A 20,246-nucleotide genomic window follows, 5' to 3' on the forward strand; every position below is an offset into this window, starting at 1 on the left:
TGATTTCTGTCGTGTTTCATAGAGTTATAGTTAAAGATGAGTTCTTAGAGAAATCCTGTCTCGTTTCCCCTCCAGGTGGCTGCACGACGTTTGCTGAGAGCCTCCGTTCCCTGAAGAATCAGATGAGTCAACTGAGGAATCGCTCAGCTACTACCAGACAAGCAGCACAAGTTACACAGTGAGTCTCTGTACCGCTAACATTTACCCAGCTCCCCCATTCAGCCGCTGAAGCCTTGTGTAAACGTGACGCCGTGTTACTGCCGTCACGTTGCTTCTCCTCTTCAGAACAAACAGAGCTATTTGGGGTCTTAGGAAAACTGAGCCTCTACCCACAGCGGACTCACAGGCGGAAGCTGACGGAGCTGCTCTCTTCCCAGCCATGAAATGATTTGACCTTTTGAAGCGTAATGCAGAGATTTCCGTGGTCTGTCGCTCTGTTTAATGAGAAATCATTTATCCCTTTCACCCTCATGCTCACAGGTTGCTGCCATGTGTCACGAAAATCCATGTTGTCGGCTGGATTGCTGAACATTAAGAGTTGTATATGGCATGAATCAGATGTAAGACATACAGTACATATTATACATTAGGGATATAAAACAAAATAATAGTTGTATGATAAGCTAGGACAGACTTAAAAATATAAACAGTTAATAAAACTAAACCTTTATATTTATTGGTACTTCTAACAAAATCAATGTTTAAACATAAAAGACCATGATGCAAAGCGAGAATTACTGACTACACTTCCCTCTTCTCTTCTCCAGTTCACAGTGCAGTTCCTGCATTGCAGCTGTGATTAAAGTATGGGGGAGCCCCCTGTGAGAGGAGGGCCCACTGTATGCGCCCCCTGAGGACCCCACCCTAATGCTGGCTCTGTGGCTGCAGGCTGGGAGGCAGATAGATAAAGCTGTCTGTCCGCTTGTGTGTAATTCACAATCATAGCGGGGAGCTCTCTCTGACCACCCCCCAGCTGGCTCCCCGATGCACGGAGCGAGCGTCCGCACACTCATTATAGATGCCCCCCGCCCAGCCTGCCCCTGCTCCAATGGCCCTAGAATCGTAGGGCTCTGGGGAGGTGCCCACTGTGCCCGTACGTTAAGATGGTCCTGTTATAAGCTTTTATAAAAGCTGTTCCATTATTACATTCTAATATCTAAATGATTATTTTGAGTTGGGAAACGATTGTTTAGGAAAGAAAGCTGCACTCTCACCCTTTCTCTATATTGCCCCGTCCCTGCCACTTTGAGTGGCGTCTGTTTTGCCAGAGTCGGGGCAGAGTAAGTATAGCCAACGGGAGGGTGGCATCATTGTTACATGTTTTGCTATCGCCACCATTGTTTGCTCACAAATGGATGTTGGAGCCATCGTTGGTGTGCGCATGCGCAATGGACATTAATAGTTATCTGTAAGCGTCACGTTCCCCGAACTGATATAATATAATCTAGATACATATAGAATGTGACACAACGAAGATTCTCTGTAAGCGTCACGTTCCCCGAACTGATATAATATAATCTAGATACATATAGAATGTGACACAACGAAGATTCTCTGTAAGCGTCACGTTCCCCGAACTGATATAATATATTCTAGATACATATAGAATGTGACACAACGAAGATTCTCTGTAAGCGTCACATTCCCCGAACTGATATAATATAATCTAGATACATATAGAATGTGACACAACGAAGATTCTCTGTAAGCGTCACGTTCCCCGAACTGATATAATATAATCTAGATACATATAGAATGTGACACAACGAAGATTCTCTGTAAGCGTCACGTTCCCCGAACTGATATAATATAATCTAGATACATATAGAATGTGACACAACGAAGATTCTCTGTAAGCGTCACGTTCCCCGAACTGATATAATATAATCTAGATACATATAGAATGTGACACAACGAAGATTCTCTGTAAGCGTCACGTTCCCCGAACTGATATAATATATTCTAGATACATATAGAATGTGACACAACGAAGATTCTCTGTAAGCGTCACATTCCCCGAACTGATATAATATAATCTAGATACATATAGAATGTGACACAACGAAGATTCTCTGTAAGCGTCACGTTCCCCGAACTGATATAATATAATCTAGATACATATAGAATGTGACACAACGAAGATTCTCTGTAAGCGTCACGTTCCCCGAACTGATATAATATAATCTAGATACATATAGAATGTGACACAACGAAGATTCTCTGTAAGCGTCACGTTCCCCGAACTGATATAATATAATCTAGATACATATAGAATGTGACACAACGAAGATTCTCTGTAAGCGTCACGTTCCCCGAACTGATATAATATAATCTAGATACATATAGAATGTGAAACAACGAATATTATCTGTAAGCGTCACGTTCCCCGAACTGATATAATATATTCTAGATACATATAGAATGTGACACAACGAAGATTATCTGTAAGCGTCACATTCCCCGAACTGATATAATATAATCTAGATACATATAGAATGTGACACAACGAAGATTATCTGTAAGCGTCACGTTCCCCGAACTGATATAATATAATCTAGATACATATAGAATGTGACACAATGAAGATTCTCTGTAAGCGTCACGTTCCCCGAACTGATATAATATAATCTAGATACATATAGAATGTGACACAACGAAGATTATCTGTAAGCGTCACGTTCCCCGAACTGATATAATATAATCTAGATACATATAGAATGTGACACAATGAAGATTCTCTGTAAGCGTCACGTTCCCCGAACTGATATAATGTAATCTAGATACATATAGAATGTGACACAACGAAGATTATCTGTAAGCGTCACGTTCCCCGAACTGATATAATGTATTCTAGATACATATAGAATGTGACACAAGGAGGGCTATAAACACTTTCTCTGGCTCTCGGCTCCTATAACCCCTCAGCTGCTCTGAACATGTCTCTAGATAGAGACAATCTGATCATTACATGTGTTTAAATATTCACCGTTGAGCCTGCTGGGTCCCCCGGGTCCTATGATTGGACAGACGTACAATCTCTCTCATTAACATGTAATTATCTCTTTAACGACTCTGTATACATGAGGGAGTTGTACGTGTTGTTTATATATTGCTTTGTTCTGTCCTCGGCCCCCAAAGCCCGTAGTTCACTTTACTCAGAATCATTTTGTATCAAATTGTTTCTCAACTGTTATCAGTGTTATTAATAGTTTTTGCACTGTCTATGTGTCTTCTGTACAGTATAACTGTCTATGTGTCTTCTGTACAGTATAACTGTCTATGTGTCTTCTGTACAGTATAACTGTATATGTGCCCTCTGTACAATATAACTGTCTATGTGCCTTCTGTACAATATAATTGTCTATGTGCCTTCTGTACAGTATAACTGTATATGTGCCCTCTGTACAATATAACTGTCAATGTGCCTTCTGTACAGTATAACTGTCTATGTGCCTTCTGTACAGTATAACTGTATATGTGCCCTATGTACAGTATAACTGTATATGTGTCTTCTGTACAGTATAACTGTATATGTGCCCTCTGTACAGTATAACTGTATATATGCCTTCCGTACAGTATAACTGTCTATGTGTCTTCTGTACAGTATAACTGTCTGTGTCTTCTGTACAGTATAACTGTATATGTGCCCTCTGTACAATATAACTGTCTATGTGCCTTCTGTACAGTATAACTGTATATGTGCCTTCTGTACAGTATAACTGTATATGTGCCCTCTGTACAGTATAACTGTATATATGCCTTCCGTACAGTATAACTGTCTATGTGTCTTCTGTACAGTATAACTGTATATGTGCCTTCTGTACAGTATAACTGTCTGTGTCTTTTGTACAGTATAACTGTTTATGTGCCTTCTGTACAGTATAACTGTTTATGTGCCTCCTGTACAGTATAACTGTCTATGTGCCTTCTGTACAGTATAACTGTCTATGTGCCTTCTGTACAGTATAACTGTTTATGTGCCTTCTGTACAGTATAACTGTCTATGTGCCTTCTGTACAGTATAACCGTCTATGTGCCTTCTGTACAGTATAACCGTTTATTTGCCTTCTGTACAGTATAACCGTCTATGTGCCTTCTGTACAGTATAACCGTCTATGTGCCCTCTGTACAGTATAACTGTCTATGTGCCCTCTGTACAGTATAACTGTCTATGTGCCCTCTGTACAGTATAACTGTATATGTGCCCTCTGTACAGTATAACTGTCTATGTGCCCTCTGTACAGTATAACTGTCTATGTGCCCTCTGTACAGTATAACTGTATATGTGCCCTCTGTACAGTATAACTGTCTATGTGCCTTCTGTACAGTATAACTGTCTGTGCCCTCTGTACAGTATAACTGTCTATGTGCCCTCTGTACAGTATAACTGTATATGTGCCTTCCGTACAGTATAACTGTCTGTGTCTTCTGTACAGTATAACTGTCTGTGTCTTCTGTACAGTATAACTGTCTATGTGCCTTCTATACAGTATAACCGTCTATGCATCTTCTGTACAGTATAACCGTTTATTTGCCTTCTGTACAGTATAACCGTCTATGTGCCTTCTGTACAGTATAACCGTCTATGTGCCTTCTGTACAGTATAACTGTTTATGTGCCCTCTGTACAGTATAACTGTCTATGTGCCCTCTGTACAGTATAACTGTATATGTGCCCTCTGTACAGTATAACTGTATATGTGCCCTCTGTACAGTATAACTGTCTATGTGCCCTCTGTACAGTATAACTGTCTATGTGCCCTCTGTACAGTATAACTGTATATGTGCCCTCTGTACAGTATAACTGTCTATGTGCCTTCTGTACAGTATAACTGTCTGTGCCCTCTGTACAGTATAACTGTCTATGTGCCCTCTGTACAGTATAACTGTATATGTGCCTTCCGTACAGTATAACTGTCTGTGTCTTCTGTACAGTATAACTGTCTGTGTCTTCTGTACAGTATAACTGTCTATGTGCCTTCTATACAGTATAACCGTCTATGCATCTTCTGTACAGTATAACTGTATATGTGCCTTCTGTACAGTATAACTGTCTATGTGCCTTCTATACAGTATAACTGTCTATGCATCTTCTGTACAGTATAACTGTATATGTGCCTTCTGTACAGTATAACTGTCTATGTGTCTTCTGTACAGTATAACTGTCTGTGTCTTCTGTACAGTATAACTGTCTATGTGTCTTCTGTACAGTATAACTGTCTGTGTCTTCTGTACAGTATAACTGTCTATGTGCCCTCTGTACAGTATAACTGTATATGTGCCCTCTGTACAGTATAACTGTCTATGTGCCTTCTGTACAGTATAACTGTCTATGTGCCCTCTGTACAGTATAACTGTATATGTGCCCTCTGTACAATATATAACTGTATATGTGCCTTCCGTACAGTATAACTGTCTGTGTCTTCTGTACAGTATAACTGTCTATGTGCCCTCTGTACAGTATAACTGTATATGTGCCCTCTGTACAGTATAACTGTATATGTGCCTTCTATACAGTATAACCGTCTATGCATCTTCTGTACAGTATAACTGTATATGTGCCTTCTGTACAGTATAACTGTCTATGTGTCTTCTGTACAGTATAACTGTCTATGTGCCTTCTTTACAGTATAACTGTATATGTGCCTTATGTAGAGTATAACAGTCTATGTGCCTTCTGTACAGTATAACTGTCTATGTGCCTTCTGTACAATATAGCTGTTTATGTGCCTTCTGTACAGTATAACTGTCTGTGGGCTCTATTTACTACAATCCGCATTGGTAATGCAGATTGTAGTGTGATATTACCGAGTGAATTCGCATTGTGAATTTAGGCAATATCACAGGGATTTACTACAAATCCCTTACAGGGACAGAGTTTGCGATAAAGCTCTGTCCCTGCTAATCCCCTTCGGAACCTTATCACGGTATTTTCACCAAAAATACCGTGATTAAGTGCCCGCGCATGCGCCGACCGGTCGCCCCTGCTACCTGCATGCTCCAGGCCTCCGGTGATGTTCTCCATTCCTCTGGTCAGGTGATCTCCCATACTGCACTGGGGCCCGATCACCTGATGACCGGGCAGCAGTGCACTGTGGGAGACCAGCTGACCGGAGGGGAGTCATCACCGGAGGCCCGATCACCGATCCCTGGAGTCAGGTAAGTAATTTTTTTTTTTTACTATTTTTTTTTTCTTTTTTCTACAGTAATCAGCTTGCGGTCTGTTTAGACCACACAGCTGATTACAGGGACCAACTCCCGGCTCCGCTCTTCCCGTTAGAGCAGGCCAGGAGTCCGGTAACCGGGGGAGACCCTGGATAACGCCACCTCCAGGTGGTGTTATTATCACAGGGCTTTCCCCGATATTTTTTTCACATTTATTTTTAGTAACTCTGGTCGGATCACATTTCCCATTACAGTTATGGGAAATGCGATCTGCTTTACTAAAAATAAGTGATACTTAGGGGTTGGAGTAGAATTTTACGAATTCTACTCCAATTGCCCTGTAATAACTATAGGTGATACTAAAATAATGTGAAAAGTGTGTGAAAACACCCTTTTTCACATTATTTTAGTAAAAATAATGTTGATAAATAGAGCCCTATGTGTCTTTTGTACAATATAACTCTATATGTGCCTTATGTACAGTATAACTGTATATGTGCCTTCAGTACAGTATAACTGTCTGTGTCTTCTATACAGTATAACTTTATATGTGCCTTCAGTTCAATATACCTGTATAGGTGCCTTCTGTACGGTATACCTGTTTATGTGCCTTCTGTACGGTATAACTGTCTGTGTCTTCTGTACAGTATCACTGTATATTAGGGGTGAGCGGGTTCGGATTTCTGAAATCCGAACCCCCCCGAGCCCCCCCGATCCGAGTCCGATCCGAGTCAGGCTCGACTTTTCCCGCCTGACTCGGATCTGAAATCGAGGCAAAACGTCATCATCCCGCCTTCCGAGTCTCGCGGGTTTTGGATCCTATATAAGGTACCCGCGTCGGCGCCATTTTCTCACTCGGCTGTGGACAGTGAAGAGGGAGGGTGGGAGTTAGGGCTGTGTAGTGTAGTGTAGTGTAGTGTAGTGTAGTGTAGTGCTGCTGTTGTCCACTACTTCAAAGTCCATAGGGGCTGGCTGTGTTGTGCTGTGCTGCTGTTGTTAATAGGGGCTGTGTCCACTACTTCAAAGTCCATAGGGGCTGGCTGGACTGTGTTGTGCAGTCAGTTCTCCATAGGGGCTGTGTCCACTCCAAAGTCCTGTGCAGTGTCCCAGTCCTAAAGGAGTGCTGTAGTGTTGTCCAGGGGGTGCTCTGTCCATCAGGGGTGCTCCCCCCAAGTGTTAAAAAAATAATATATTTTCTGTGTTTGTGAATTGTGTGCGCAGTAGCCGCACGTGCATCAACAAAGTAGTGCCAAGTGTGCGCCTGTGTCATAAGTAAAGGGCCGGCTGGCTTGACCGTTAAAGGGTGCTGTAACCCCCGAAAGTACACTCCAGTCCAAACCAAAAAAAAATTATTTTCTGTGTTTGTGAATTGTGTGCGCAGTAGCCGCACGTGCATCAACAAAGTAGTGCCAAGCGTGCGCCTGTGTCATAAGTAAAGGGCCGGCTGGCTTGACCGTTAAGGGTGCTGTAACCCCCGAAAGTACACTCCAGTCCAAACCAAAAAAAAAATTATTTTCTGTGTTTGTGAATTGTGTGCGCAGTACCGCACGTGCATCAACAAAGTAGTGCCAAGCGTGCGCCTGTGTCATAAGTAAAGGGCCGACTGGCTTGACCGTTAAGGGTGCTGTAACCTCCGAAAGTACACTCCAGTCCAAACCAAAAAAAAAATTATTTTCTGTGTTTGTGAATTGTGTGCGCAGTAGCCGCACGTGCATCAACAAAGTAGTGCCAAGCGTGCACCTGTGTCATAAGTAAAGGGCCGGCTGGCTTGACCGTTAAGGGTGCTGTAACCCCCGAAAGTACACTCCAGTCCAAACCAAAAAAAAAATTATTTTCTGTGTTTGTGAATTGTGTGCGCAGTAGCCGCACGTGCATCAACAAAGTAGTGCCAAGCGTGCGCCTGTGTCATAAGTAAAGGGCCGGCTGGCTTGACCGTTAAGGGTGCTGTAACCCCCGAAAGTACACTCCAGTCCAAACCAAAAAAAAATTATTTTCTGTGTTTGTGAATTGTGTGCGCAGTAGCCGCACGTGCATCAACAAAGTAGTGCCAAGCGTGCGCCTGTGTCATAAGTAAAGGGCCGGCTGGCTTGACCGTTAAGGGTGCTGTAACCCCCGAAAGTACACTCCAGTCCAAACCAAAAAAAAAATTATTTTCTGTGTTTGTGAATTGTGTGCGCAGTAGCCGCACGTGCATCAACAAAGTAGTGCCAAGCGTGCACCTGTGTCATAAGTAAAGGGCCGGCTGGCTTGACCGTTAAGGGTGCTGTAACCCCCGAAAGTACACTCCAGTCCAAACCAAAAAAAAAATTATTTTCTGTGTTTGTGAATTGTGTGCGCAGTAGCCGCACGTGCATCAACAAAGTAGTGCCAAGCGTGCGCCTGTGTCATAAGTAAAGGGCCGGCTGGCTTGACCGTTAAAGGGTGCTGTAACCCCCAAAGTACACTCCAGTCCAAACCAAAAAAAAATTATTTTCTGTGTTTGTGAATTGTGTGCGCAGTAGCCGCACGTGCATCAACAAAGTAGTGCCAAGCGTGCGCCTGTGTCATAAGTAAAGGGCCGGCTGGCTTGACCGTTAAAGGGTGCTGTAACCCCCGAAAGTACACTCCAGTCCAAACCAAAAAAAAATTATTTTCTGTGTTTGTGAATTGTGTGCGCAGTAGCCGCACGTGCATCAACAAAGTAGTGCCAAGCGTGCGCCTGTGTCATAAGTAAAGGGCCGGCTGGCTTGACCGTTAAAGGGTGCTGTAACCCCCGAAAGTACACTCCAGTCCAAACCAAAAAAAAATTATTTTCTGTGTTTGTGAATTGTGTGCGCAGTAGCCGCACGTGCATCAGCAAAGTAGTGCCAAGCGTGCGCCTGTGTCATAAGTAAAGGGCCGGCTGGCTTGACCGTTAAAGGGTGCTGTAACCCACAAAGTACACTCCAGTCCAAACCCAAAAAAAAATTATTTTCTGTGTTTAGCCGCACGTATATATCAAATCGATATAACATAAATGGAGGACCAAACTTTCTCCGATAAAAATAAAATAGAGAAAGATCAAGAACCACTTCCTCCTAGTGCTGAAGCTGCTGCCACTAGTCATGACATAGACGATAACATGCCATCAACGTCGTCTGCCAAGGCCGATGCCCAATGTCATAGTAGAGGGCACATACAATCCCAAATGGCAAAGTTCAGGAAAATGACCTTGAAAAAGACATTTAAATCAGCTGAAGAGAAACGTAAACTTGCCAATATGCCATTTACGACACGGAGTGGCAAGGAACGGCTAAGGTCGATCCCTAGTATGTTCATGACTAGTGGTTCAGCTTCACATGACGATGGAAGCACTCCTCCCACTAAAAAAATCAAAAGAGTTAAGCTGGCAAAAGCACAGCGAAGAACTGTGCTTTCTAAGAAGATATCACAAATCCCCAAGGAGAGTCCAAGTGTGGTGGTGGTTGCGATGCCTGACCTTCCCAGCACTGGACGGGAAGAGGTGGCTCTTTCCACCATTTGCACGCCCCCTGCAAGTGCTGAAAGGAGCACCCACAGTCCACTTGCTGATATGCAAATTGAAGATGTCACTGTTGAAGTACAACAGGATGAGGATACTGGTGTAGCTGGCGCTGAGGAGGAAGTTGGCGAGGAGGATTCTGATGGTGATGTGGTTTGTTTAAATCAGGCTCCGGGGGAGACAGTTGTTGTCCGTGGGATGAAAAAGCCCATCACGGTCATGCCTGGGCAGAAGACCAAACATTCCACCTCTTTGGTCTGGCAATATTTCTATCCAAATCCGGACAACAACTGTCTTGCCATATGTACCATATGTAAAGGTGAAATAAGTAGGGGTAGGGACGTCAACCACCTAGGAACATCCTCCCTTATACGGCACCTGCAGCGCGTTCATAAAAAGTTACTGTCAAGTTCAGAAACTTTGGCTAAGACCGTAAGCAGTCCAGGGACACCTAAATCCCGTTGTCCTGTTGTATCCAAGCGCCTGCAAACCACACCGTCAACTCCCTCCTCGTCAATTTCCTCCTTAGTTAGGATTGGAAGTAGTCCTGCAGGCCATATCACTGGCATGACTGACTCTCCTATCCGGGATTCCTCCGGAGGATCCTGCATTGCTACGCCTACTGCTGCCGCTGCTGCTGTTGCTGCTGCTGCTGGGAGTCGTTCATCATCCCAGAGAGGAAGTAGGAACACCACTACTTTTACTAAACAATTGACCCTCCAACAGTCCTTAGCGAGGAGGATGAAGTACGACAGCAGTCATCCTGAAGCAAAACGTATAACTGAGGCCTTGACTGCTATGTTGGTGTTAGACGTGCATCCGGTATCCGCCATTAGTGCAGTGGGATTTAGACAATTGATGGAGGTAGTGTGTCCCCGGTTCCAAATCCCGTCTAGATTCCACTTCACTAGGCAGGCGATACCGAGACTGTACAGAAACGTCAGAAAAAGTGTCCTCAGTGTCCTGAAAAATGCCGTTGTACACAATGTCCACTTAACCACGGACATGTGGACAAGTGGAACAGGGCAGACTAAGGACTATATGACTGTGACAGCCCACTGGGTAGATGTATCACCTTACGCAGCAACAGCAGCAGCGTCACCAGTAGCAGCATCTCAGAAACGCCAGCTCGTTACAAGGCAGGCTACGCTGTGTATCACCGGTTTCAGTAAGAGGCACACCGCCGACAACCTCTTAGAGAAACTGAGGGAAATCATCGCCCAGTGGCTTACCCCACTTAGACTCTCCTGGGGATTTGTGATATCTGACAACGCCACCAATATTGTGCGGGCATTACATCTGGGCAAATTCCAGCACGTCCCATGTTTTGCTCACACAATAAACTTGGTGGTGCAGAATTTTCTGAAAAGCGACAGGGGCGTGCAGGAGACGCTTTGGGTGGCCCGAAAAATTTCTGGCCACTTTCGCCATTCAGCGACTGCGTGCCGAAGACTGGAGCGCCAGCAAACACTCTTGAACCTGCCCCGCCATCACCTGAAGCAAGAGGTTGTGACGCGGTGGAACTCAACCCTCTATATGCTTCAGAGGATGGAGGAGCAGCAAAAGGCCATACAAGCCTATACATCCACCTATGACATAGGCAAAGGAGGGGGTATGCACCTGACTCAAGCGCAGTGGAGAATGATTTCTGTGTTGTGCAAGGTTCTTCAGCCCTTCGAACTTGCCACACGTGAAGTCAGTTCAGACACTGCCAGCTTGAGTCAGGTCATTCCCCTCATCAGGCTTTTGCAGAAGCAGCTGGAGAAAGTGAAGGAGGAGCTAAGACGGAGCGATTCCGCTCGGCATGTGGGACTTGTGGATGAAGCCCTTCATTCGCTTTGCCAGGATTCCAGGGTGGTCAATCTGTTGAAATCAGACCACTACGTTTTGGCCACCGTGCTCGATCCTAGGTTTAAAGCCTATGTGGTGTCTCTCTTTCCGGCCGACACAAGCCTGCAGAGGTGCAAAGACCTGCTGGTGAACACACTGTCAGCTGAAGCGGAACGTGACACGTCAACGGCTCCTTCTTCATTTTCTCCCGCAACTGGGGCTGCCAGGAAAAAACTTAGGTATCCTAAGCAACCCGCTGGCGGTGATGCAGGGCAGGCAGGACCAAGTTTGGACATCTGGTCCGGACTGAAGGACCTGGCAACAATTTCTGACATGTCTACTGTCACTGCATATGATACTGTCACCATTGACAGAATGGTGGAGGATTACATCGGTGACAGCATCCAAGTAGGCATGTCAGACAGTCCATACCTGTACTGGCAGGAAAAAGAGGCAATTTGGAGGCCCCTGTACAAACTGGCTCTATTTTACCTGAGTTGCCCCCCCTCCAGTGTGTACTCCGAAAGAGTGTTTAGTGCAGCCGGGAACCTTGTCAGCGAAAGGCGTAGGAGGTTGCTTCCACAGAATGTGGAGAAGATGATGTTCATCAAAATGAATTATCAGCTCTTCCAGGGAGACCAGCCTCCAGAACGTACAGAGGGACCTGTGGTGGTGGATTCAAGTGGGGACGAGTTAATACTTTGTGAGGATGAGGATGTACACACTGAAGAGGGTGAGGAATCGGTGGATGAGGAGGATGAGGATGACATCTTGCCTCCGTAGAGCCAGTTTGTGCAGGGACACATTAATTGCCAGCTTGTTTTGTGGGGGCCCAAACGAACCAATCATTTCAGCCACAGTTGTGTGGCAGACCCTGGCGCTGAAATGATTGATTTGTTAAAGTGTGCATGTCCTGTTTATACAACATAAGGGTGGGTGGGAGGGCCCAAGGACAATTCCATCTTGCACCTCTTTTTTTCTTTGCATTATGTACAGTTTGGGGCCTAGTTTTTCTAACTGCCATCCTGTCTGCCACTGCAGTGTCACTCCTAGATGGGTCACGTGTTTGTGCCGCCCACTCGTGTCGCTTAGCATAGTCATCCAGCTACCTCGGTGCAACCTTTTGGACATAAAAACACTATTGTGAGGTGTGAGGTGTTCAGAATAGACTGGAAATGAGTGGAAATTAAGGTTATTGAGGTTAATAATAGCATAGGAGCAGAAAAACCTACAAATTCTGTGATTTTAGCTGTTTTTATGCTTTTTTTCAAAAAAATACAGATCCAAAACACAAAACCCAGAACCCAAAACACGGAAGGGTGGTTTTGGCAAAACCAATCCAGATCCAAAACACGAAGAAAGATCCAGATCCAAAACCAAAACACAAAACACGAAAAGTGGCCGGTGCACACCCCTACTGTATATGTGCCTTCTGTACAGTATATCTCTTTATGTGCCTTCTGTACAATATAACTGTCTATGTGCCTTCTGTACAGTATACCTGTTTATGTGCCTTCTTTACAGTATACCTGTTTATGTGCCTTCTGTACAGTATTACTGTCTATGTGCCTTCAGTACAATATAACTGTATATGTGCCTTCTGTACAGTATACCTGTTTATGTGCCTTCTGTACGGTATAACTGTTTATGTGCCTTCTTTACAGTATACCTGTTTATGTGCCTTCAGTACAATATAACTGTATATGTGCCTTCTGTACAGTATAACTGTTTATGTGCCTTCTGTACGGTATAACTGTCTGTGTTTTCTGTACAGTATAACTGTCTATGTGCCTTCTGTACAGTATAACTGTATATGTGCCTTCTGTACGGTATAACTTTTTATGTGCCTTCTGTACAGTATAACTGTATATGTGCCTTCTGTACAGTATACCTGTTTATGTGCCTTCTGTACAGTATAACTGAATGCACCTTACCCCCATTATCTAACTGTTATATACTTGGAAAAATAAATCAGAGATCTATACAGTGGTGTATCTATAATGGGTGAAGTGTGCGGGGCACACGGGCGCCCGGGTCCAGGGGGGTTCCGCACCGCACACACTGCACCCATATTTTTTTTAAACTTACCTCCGAGGTCCCGCGTTGGGTGTCACTGCTGCTCAGAACACCGGGAAAATGGCCGCCACGGCCATTTTCCGGCGTTCTGCGCAAGTGCAGTAGACTCTGGGCACACTGTAGTGCCCGGAGTCTACTAATGCTCCGGTGGCTGGCCAGCCGCGTCAGTCGGCTGCCAGCCACCAGGGAGAGAGGAGGGGGCCCCGTACGAGGAGTGCACATGGGCCCCCTCCTCTCTTAAAACGCCCCTGGATCTATACATTCAAATGGGATCATCAGTGCCAGTTCCTTGCATTGGTTATAACTTATAAGGCACAATGATCCCTATGGCTACTTGCATTGGGTAAAAGGCACAATGATCCCTATGGCTACTTGCATTGGGTATAAGGCACAATGCTTTTTCAAAAGTAGGCAAGCGTGGCTATATATACATGGCTAATACACTGAATATACGGAATACATACGTGAGACTGGCAGTCCAACAGCGGCATCCCGATGCTGAGAATCCCGACAAGGGCTCGGTAAGTATACTAACTCCCCCTCCCTTCTTGCATTCTAACCCTCCTCCCCCACAGCCTAACCCTCCTCCCCCACAGCCTAACCCTAACCCTCCTCCCCACAGCCTAACCCTAACCCTCCTCCCCCACAGCCTAACCCTAACCCTCCTCCCCCACAGCCTAACCCTAACCTTCCTCCCCACAGCCTAACCCTAACCCTCCTCCCCACAGCCTAACCCTAACCCTCCTCCCCACAGCCTAACCCTAACCCTCCTCCCTACAGCCTAACCCTAACCCTCCTCCCCACAGCCTAACCCTAACCCTCCTCCCCACACCCTAACCCTCCTCCCCCACAGCCTAACCCTAACCCTCCTCCCCACAGCCTAACCCTAACCCTCCTCCCCACAGCCTAACCCTAACCCTCCTCCCCACAGCCTAACCCTAACCCTCCTCCCCACAGCCTAACGCTCCTCCCCCACAGCCTAACCCTAACCCTCCTCCCCACAGCCTAACCCTAACCCTCCTCCCCACAGCCTAACCCTAACCCTCCTCCCCACAGCCTAACCCTAACCCTCCTCCCTACAGCCTAACCCTAACCCTCCTCCCCACAGCCTAACCCTAACCCTCCTCCCCACAGCCTAACCCTAACCCTCCTCCCCACAGCCTAACCCTAACCCTCCCCACAGCCTAACCCTAACCCTCCTCCCCACAGCCTAACCCTAACCCTCCTCCCCACAGCCTAACCCTAACCCTCCTCCCCACAGCCTAACCCTAACCCTCCCCACAGCCTAACCCTAACCCTCCCCAAAGCCTAACCCTAACCCTCCTCCCCCACAGCCTAACCCTCCTCCCCACAGCCTAACCTTAACCCACCCTGTTAGTACCTAAACCTACCTTCCCCCTTGGTGCCTATACCTAACCCCCCCTCCCTGGTGGTGCCTAAACCTAACCCTCCCTCTCTGCGGTGTAAACCTAACACGCCCACTATACTTTTGTTCAGGATGCAGGCTGTCTGGATTCCGGCGCCGTTATTCTGGCCTCGGGTCGGGATTCCGGCGCCATTATTCTGGCCTCAGGTCGGGATTCAGGCGCCAGCATCCCGACTGCCAGCATCTTAACTACATCTTGAATATATGTATACTAGATATATTAATAGATATTTACAGAGATGGAAGCTAGAGAGAAATATAACCCTATATGATAACTGTTGCAGGGCGTAATATAGAAGACCATACTTTTTAGTCATACTGTAGGAAGTTGGAAGACATCTAAAATAAATAGAAAAAAGGGTATTTATGGTTCTCCAGGACAGGGAAATCGTAAGACTGCTCAGTAATGGAACTTGGACTTGGTGCAGGAGATGGACACATGGACAAAATAACTCTTCTTACTAATATAACTACATGTCAGGGCGTAAAAGTTGTAATAGGACATAAGCACGCCACATAAATTGATCTGAAGATGCAAAAAAACCTTTCTATGGCAAATGAGACCAGATTGATACTTTTGTTCTTTCTTTCCCTTCTCTAAAGTCCTTTCTTTCAAATGTTATACTGTATTCTAGGTGTACTCCTCTTAAATGTGTTAACCCAAAACTTGATATACTGTATATTTGTATGTTCTTCACCCTCTGCTACAAATGATCCTAACACGGTCTTTTTTCCCCATACAGTTGTAGCACTAGTTGTCCATCATGACTGAGGAGTCGGACTGCAGATTCAGCAATCTGAGCCAGGACCAAGTCACCATTCTAGATCAGGTCCTTACCGAGATTATACCCATCCACGGAAGAGGGAACTTCCCAACCATGGAAGTGAAGCCCAAGGATATCATCCATGTGGTGAAAGAACAACTTGTAAAAAAGCAGATTGTGATACGTGACATCCGCCTGAACGGATCCACAGCCAGTCATATCCTCATGCAGCAGAACGGGACCAGCTGTAAAGACTTGGACATCATTTTTGGTGTAGAGCTTCCTGGAGAGCAGGCGTTTCAGACCGTTAAGGAGATTGTCCTGGACTCTCTTTTAGATTTTCTGCCCAAATGTGTCAACAAGGAGAAGATCACAGCTCTCACCATGAATGAGGCATATGTCCAAAAGATGGTTAAGGTATCGACTGAACATGACCGCTGGAGTTTAATCTCCTTGTCCAACAACAGCGGCAAGAATGTGGAGCTTAAATTTGTCAACTCTTTAAGACGGCAATTTGAGTTTAGTGTGGACTCTTTCCAGATAATTCTGGATTCAATCCTAAATGTTTACACAGACGAGGACTGTGACTTGACCTCAGACTCCTACCCCGCCGTTGTTGCGGAGAGCATGTATGGGGATTTCAAGGAAGCCATGGGACATCTGAGGTCCCGACTCATTGCAACAAGGAATCCAGAAGAGATTAGAGGAGGTGGCCTTCTCAAATATAGCAATCTCTTAGTGCGTGACTACAAGCCAGCCGATGAGGCTGAAATTAAGTCCCTGGAGCGTTACATGTGTTCCAGGTTTTTCATCGACTTTCCTGACGTGGAGGAACAGCAGAGGAAAATCGAGTCTTACTTGCGCAATCATTTCATCGGAGAGGAGAAAAGCAAGTATGACTACTTAATGATACTGCGTTCCGTGGTGAACGAAAGCACAGTTTGCCTAATGGGTCACGAGCGTCGGCAAACTCTGAACATGATTACCATTCTTGCTTTGAAAGTTCTTGGGGAGCAAAACATCATCCCCAACGCAGCAAACGTTACGTGCTACTATCAGCCGGCCCCCTACATGAGTGACAGAAACTTCAACAACTACTACATTCCTCAGGGGCAGCCGGCGATCTTCTACCAGCCGTACCAGTTTCACATACACCTGCAGAGTGAACTGGTGTAACGGGTACTCACATCACATCAGAGAAATAAAGGTCTCAGTAAGAGCAAGCCCAAACCCCTCTTGTTGAATGACTATTTGTTGTGCAAAATATCACTTTAAGTAAATACTTTAGTATTGATTACTCCGACCATTACATTTGTCGCTATGGTCCATTTAAGTCTCTCCTAAGCGTAACTTTGTAAATCGTTTCTATGTAGACCTGCTGTGGCTTGAAAAGTGTCTACTGACAAATCTGAAATACTGTGATATAGAAATAGGTTCATTTGCTGTAAAAAAAAAAAAAAAATGAAATTTTATATTTTTAATGAATAACTCCGTGCCAATGTTAGGGTGCCATATGAAAAAAATATATTCTTACAAGGGTGGTATTGTATTATGAATGATTTTTAATGACATTTCTAATGATGTTACACTGTTTGTGGGCTGTATTTATCAATGAGTGCTTTTTGTTTTATGTCTTAATAATCTTTGCGTTGCTGTGAAATCTTTCCTCTCCCGTTGTTGTGGAACTGAAGTTTCCAGCTGTGACATAAAACGTTATTGGTGATCGTAGCTTACTAATGGCTGAAGAGCAAAGGTTACTTACCCGCATCTTTCTCACCTGTTATACCAATGATAATGCAAATAATGCTTAGTAGCGTAAACCATTAGTGCATTCTACAGTTTAATGCTGAGCTGCCCATTTTCATGTGATAACAGACTTATGGCGCAATCACTTGCCCTAATATTTGGTTGGCTGAAGCCTTATGCAAAAACATGTCACTCAGCTATAATAATGGTGTTATTCTGCCCTGGGGCTTTCATCATGGCGGAAATCTACATGTTTCCTAGAGAATGTAATATATATGGTTTTACAGCCAATGGCTGCTGAGGATGGATCCAAGCAGAACATAGAGCAAAGTTGTGTTCTCCAGGCAACAATTCTAGGAGAGATGATAGAGGGTGTTGTAGATACGCCAGCTAATGCCTCTAGAATCCAGCAGGGCGAGCAGGGATTACTGTACATATGTCTCGGGTAAAACCAAGGGGACAGGCAGATCCAGCTGCCCAGGTGTAATAGGTCTAACAAATGTGAGATAACTCGGTGTTATGTGTGTGATACATACTGGAACCAAATATTATCCTGATTCCCTCACTTTGGGCCTGATTCAGAGCCGGACGCAATTAGCGCTCGCTCGTCCAGAAAATAGGGGTGGCTATTCAAATCAACCATTCGCTCTTTGCGGTCTGTTCACGCCTCTAGGTCTGAACGAGCGAACCAAACTTGCGGTCGTTTTTTTTAAAACTACACCCCCTGGACGCTCGCATCCTACGTCATGTCCGCTATTTATTAGATTAATCGAGTACATCGACCAGCGTATGAACTGCTCGCTATTCTTGGGGTTGGTTTTTCCAACCACAATTTTGTGAGCAGTTCTGACTATAAAACAACCCAGTGACGTGGTCAATGACGCTGCTGTAGTAATTATGCACACCCATAAAACGCCCGTTTTGACCTTTAAGCACGCCTGCGATCGGATCTCCACTCCCCGTTTTCAAGCACCTTCCCCTGTTACCACCCACATACGCCTCATTCTGTCACTCAAATTATCAGGCATTCGCTATTTTGCGAGCACATGAATTTCCACCGCACTGACTGGTTCGCGCATGCGTATAACGATCCGTACGCATGCGCAGTTGGACAAACATCGCTCAGAGCGAACGAGCGGCCGCTTACGAGTGGCTCTGAATCAGGCCCTTTATCCAGAAGACATATCCTGTTGTTGTTATAGTTGTGCTGCTGCTGAAGGGTTATTACAACCTTGGCTGGAGTTGGTGACCATATATCTCCTTTTACCACCATTTAATATCATATTACCAACCCTCTAATCTGCTGTAAGGTATAAACCTGCAGAGAGGGTTAATGACATCATGTGTGAGTGTCTTTCTACACATGAATGGGCTGTGCGCAGTAATGGTGCGGGAATGAGACGATGTTCTGCGTCCATGCGCAGGAAGCACAGGCCCTCCAGACACTGTACCCCTTCAGCTCCGAGCAGTGTTTTGGGTGGATATGATTGGTCATCATGGGCATGCATCGCCATACCTCTCCCGTCTCCATGACTGTCCTTGAAGGTGGGCATCTGACTTAAAGCTTCCCGGGTCATTGCCCAACAGCCTGAGCATGGACAGGGGTCTAATTTGTAGCAGACTTTGCAAAACATATGGCCTAATTCAGAGATGTACCCTAACCCGATGGTTAGCGCACACCTCCGATGTTTAGGGGTGTGATCAGGCGCAGGACCCATTTTCTGCATGTGCATATGCGATCTCGCTCACAGTCCCCCCAGCCACAGGATGATTGACATGCTGCAGCGTTTGGGGGCGGAGTGGGGCGTGGCTGGCCAACGTACCTGGAAACGGGAGTGTGTCGCCTCCATTTTTCAGGAGAGTCGAGGTCAGGGTCTGCATCGGTGAATGCAGATTTCTTGGCCTTGCAAGTGACCAGGCACCGGACAGGCTGCGGTTAGCTTCAGCTTATGTAGTCTAGCCAATGAAGCAACCATTGCGGCTATCGGTCGCTATGGTGATCTGAGGCAGCGTTTACGTCTATTTCATACATTTTGTTGGACTGTATTGCACAGCCGCTTGTCTGCGTCTGTGCAATACCATCCATCTCTCAATCAGGCCCATGTTCTCTTATTATGCAGCGCTCCGGAATATGTAAATAATGGGCTATAACAAGGTATCCCAGTAATCCTGATCTGTAGCAACAAAATCATTTGTGTGATAAAATGTAGTTTTTATTTCATTGTCATTTTTATTTACCAAAGATGGATTTGTAAATGTTTCACAGAAGTGCCTGCATGCTGTAATCATCTCCATGGGACCATGCTGTAATCATCTCCATGGGACCATGCTGTAATCATCTCCATGGGACCATGCTGTAATCATCTCCATGGGACCATGCTGTAATCATCTCCATGGGACCATGCTGTAATCATCTCCATGGGACCATGCTGTAATCATCTCCATGGGACCATGCTGTAATCATCTCCATGGGACCATGCTGTAATCATCTCCATGGGACCATGCTGTAATCATCTCCATGGGACCATGCTGTAATCATCTCCATGGGACCATGCTGTAATCATCTCCATGGGACCATGCTGTAATCATCTCCATGGGGCCATGCTGCAATCATCTCCATGGGACCATGCTGCAATCATCTCCATGGGACCATGCTGTAATCATCTCCATGGGACCATGCTGTAATCATTTCCATTGAACCATGCTGTAATCATCTCCATGGGACCTTGCTGTAATCATCT

At 45.3% G+C, this 20,246-nt stretch overlaps 1 protein-coding gene across 1 annotated transcript in view; it reads left to right on the forward strand.

The window, feature by feature from the left end:
* LOC148501171 (terminal nucleotidyltransferase 5C-like) overlaps window positions 1–17,013 on the forward strand; it is a 195,067-nt gene extending 178,054 nt beyond the window's left edge. Inside the window, exons 2-3 of the mRNA XM_088450843.1 lie at window positions 76–178; window positions 15,739–17,013. Of these exons, the coding sequence (XP_088306969.1) occupies window positions 15,760–16,935 (1,176 nt within the window). The 5' untranslated portion in view covers window positions 76–178; window positions 15,739–15,759 and the 3' untranslated portion in view covers window positions 16,936–17,013. The remainder of the gene's footprint in view (window positions 1–75; window positions 179–15,738) is intronic.
* The last annotated feature ends 3,233 nt before the right edge of the window (window positions 17,014–20,246 follow it).

This window comes from Taudactylus pleione, unplaced genomic scaffold (genome assembly GCF_031769625.1).
Source record: "Taudactylus pleione unplaced genomic scaffold, aTauple2 ptg000530l, whole genome shotgun sequence".
NCBI classification, from domain to species: domain Eukaryota; kingdom Metazoa; phylum Chordata; class Amphibia; order Anura; family Myobatrachidae; genus Taudactylus; species Taudactylus pleione.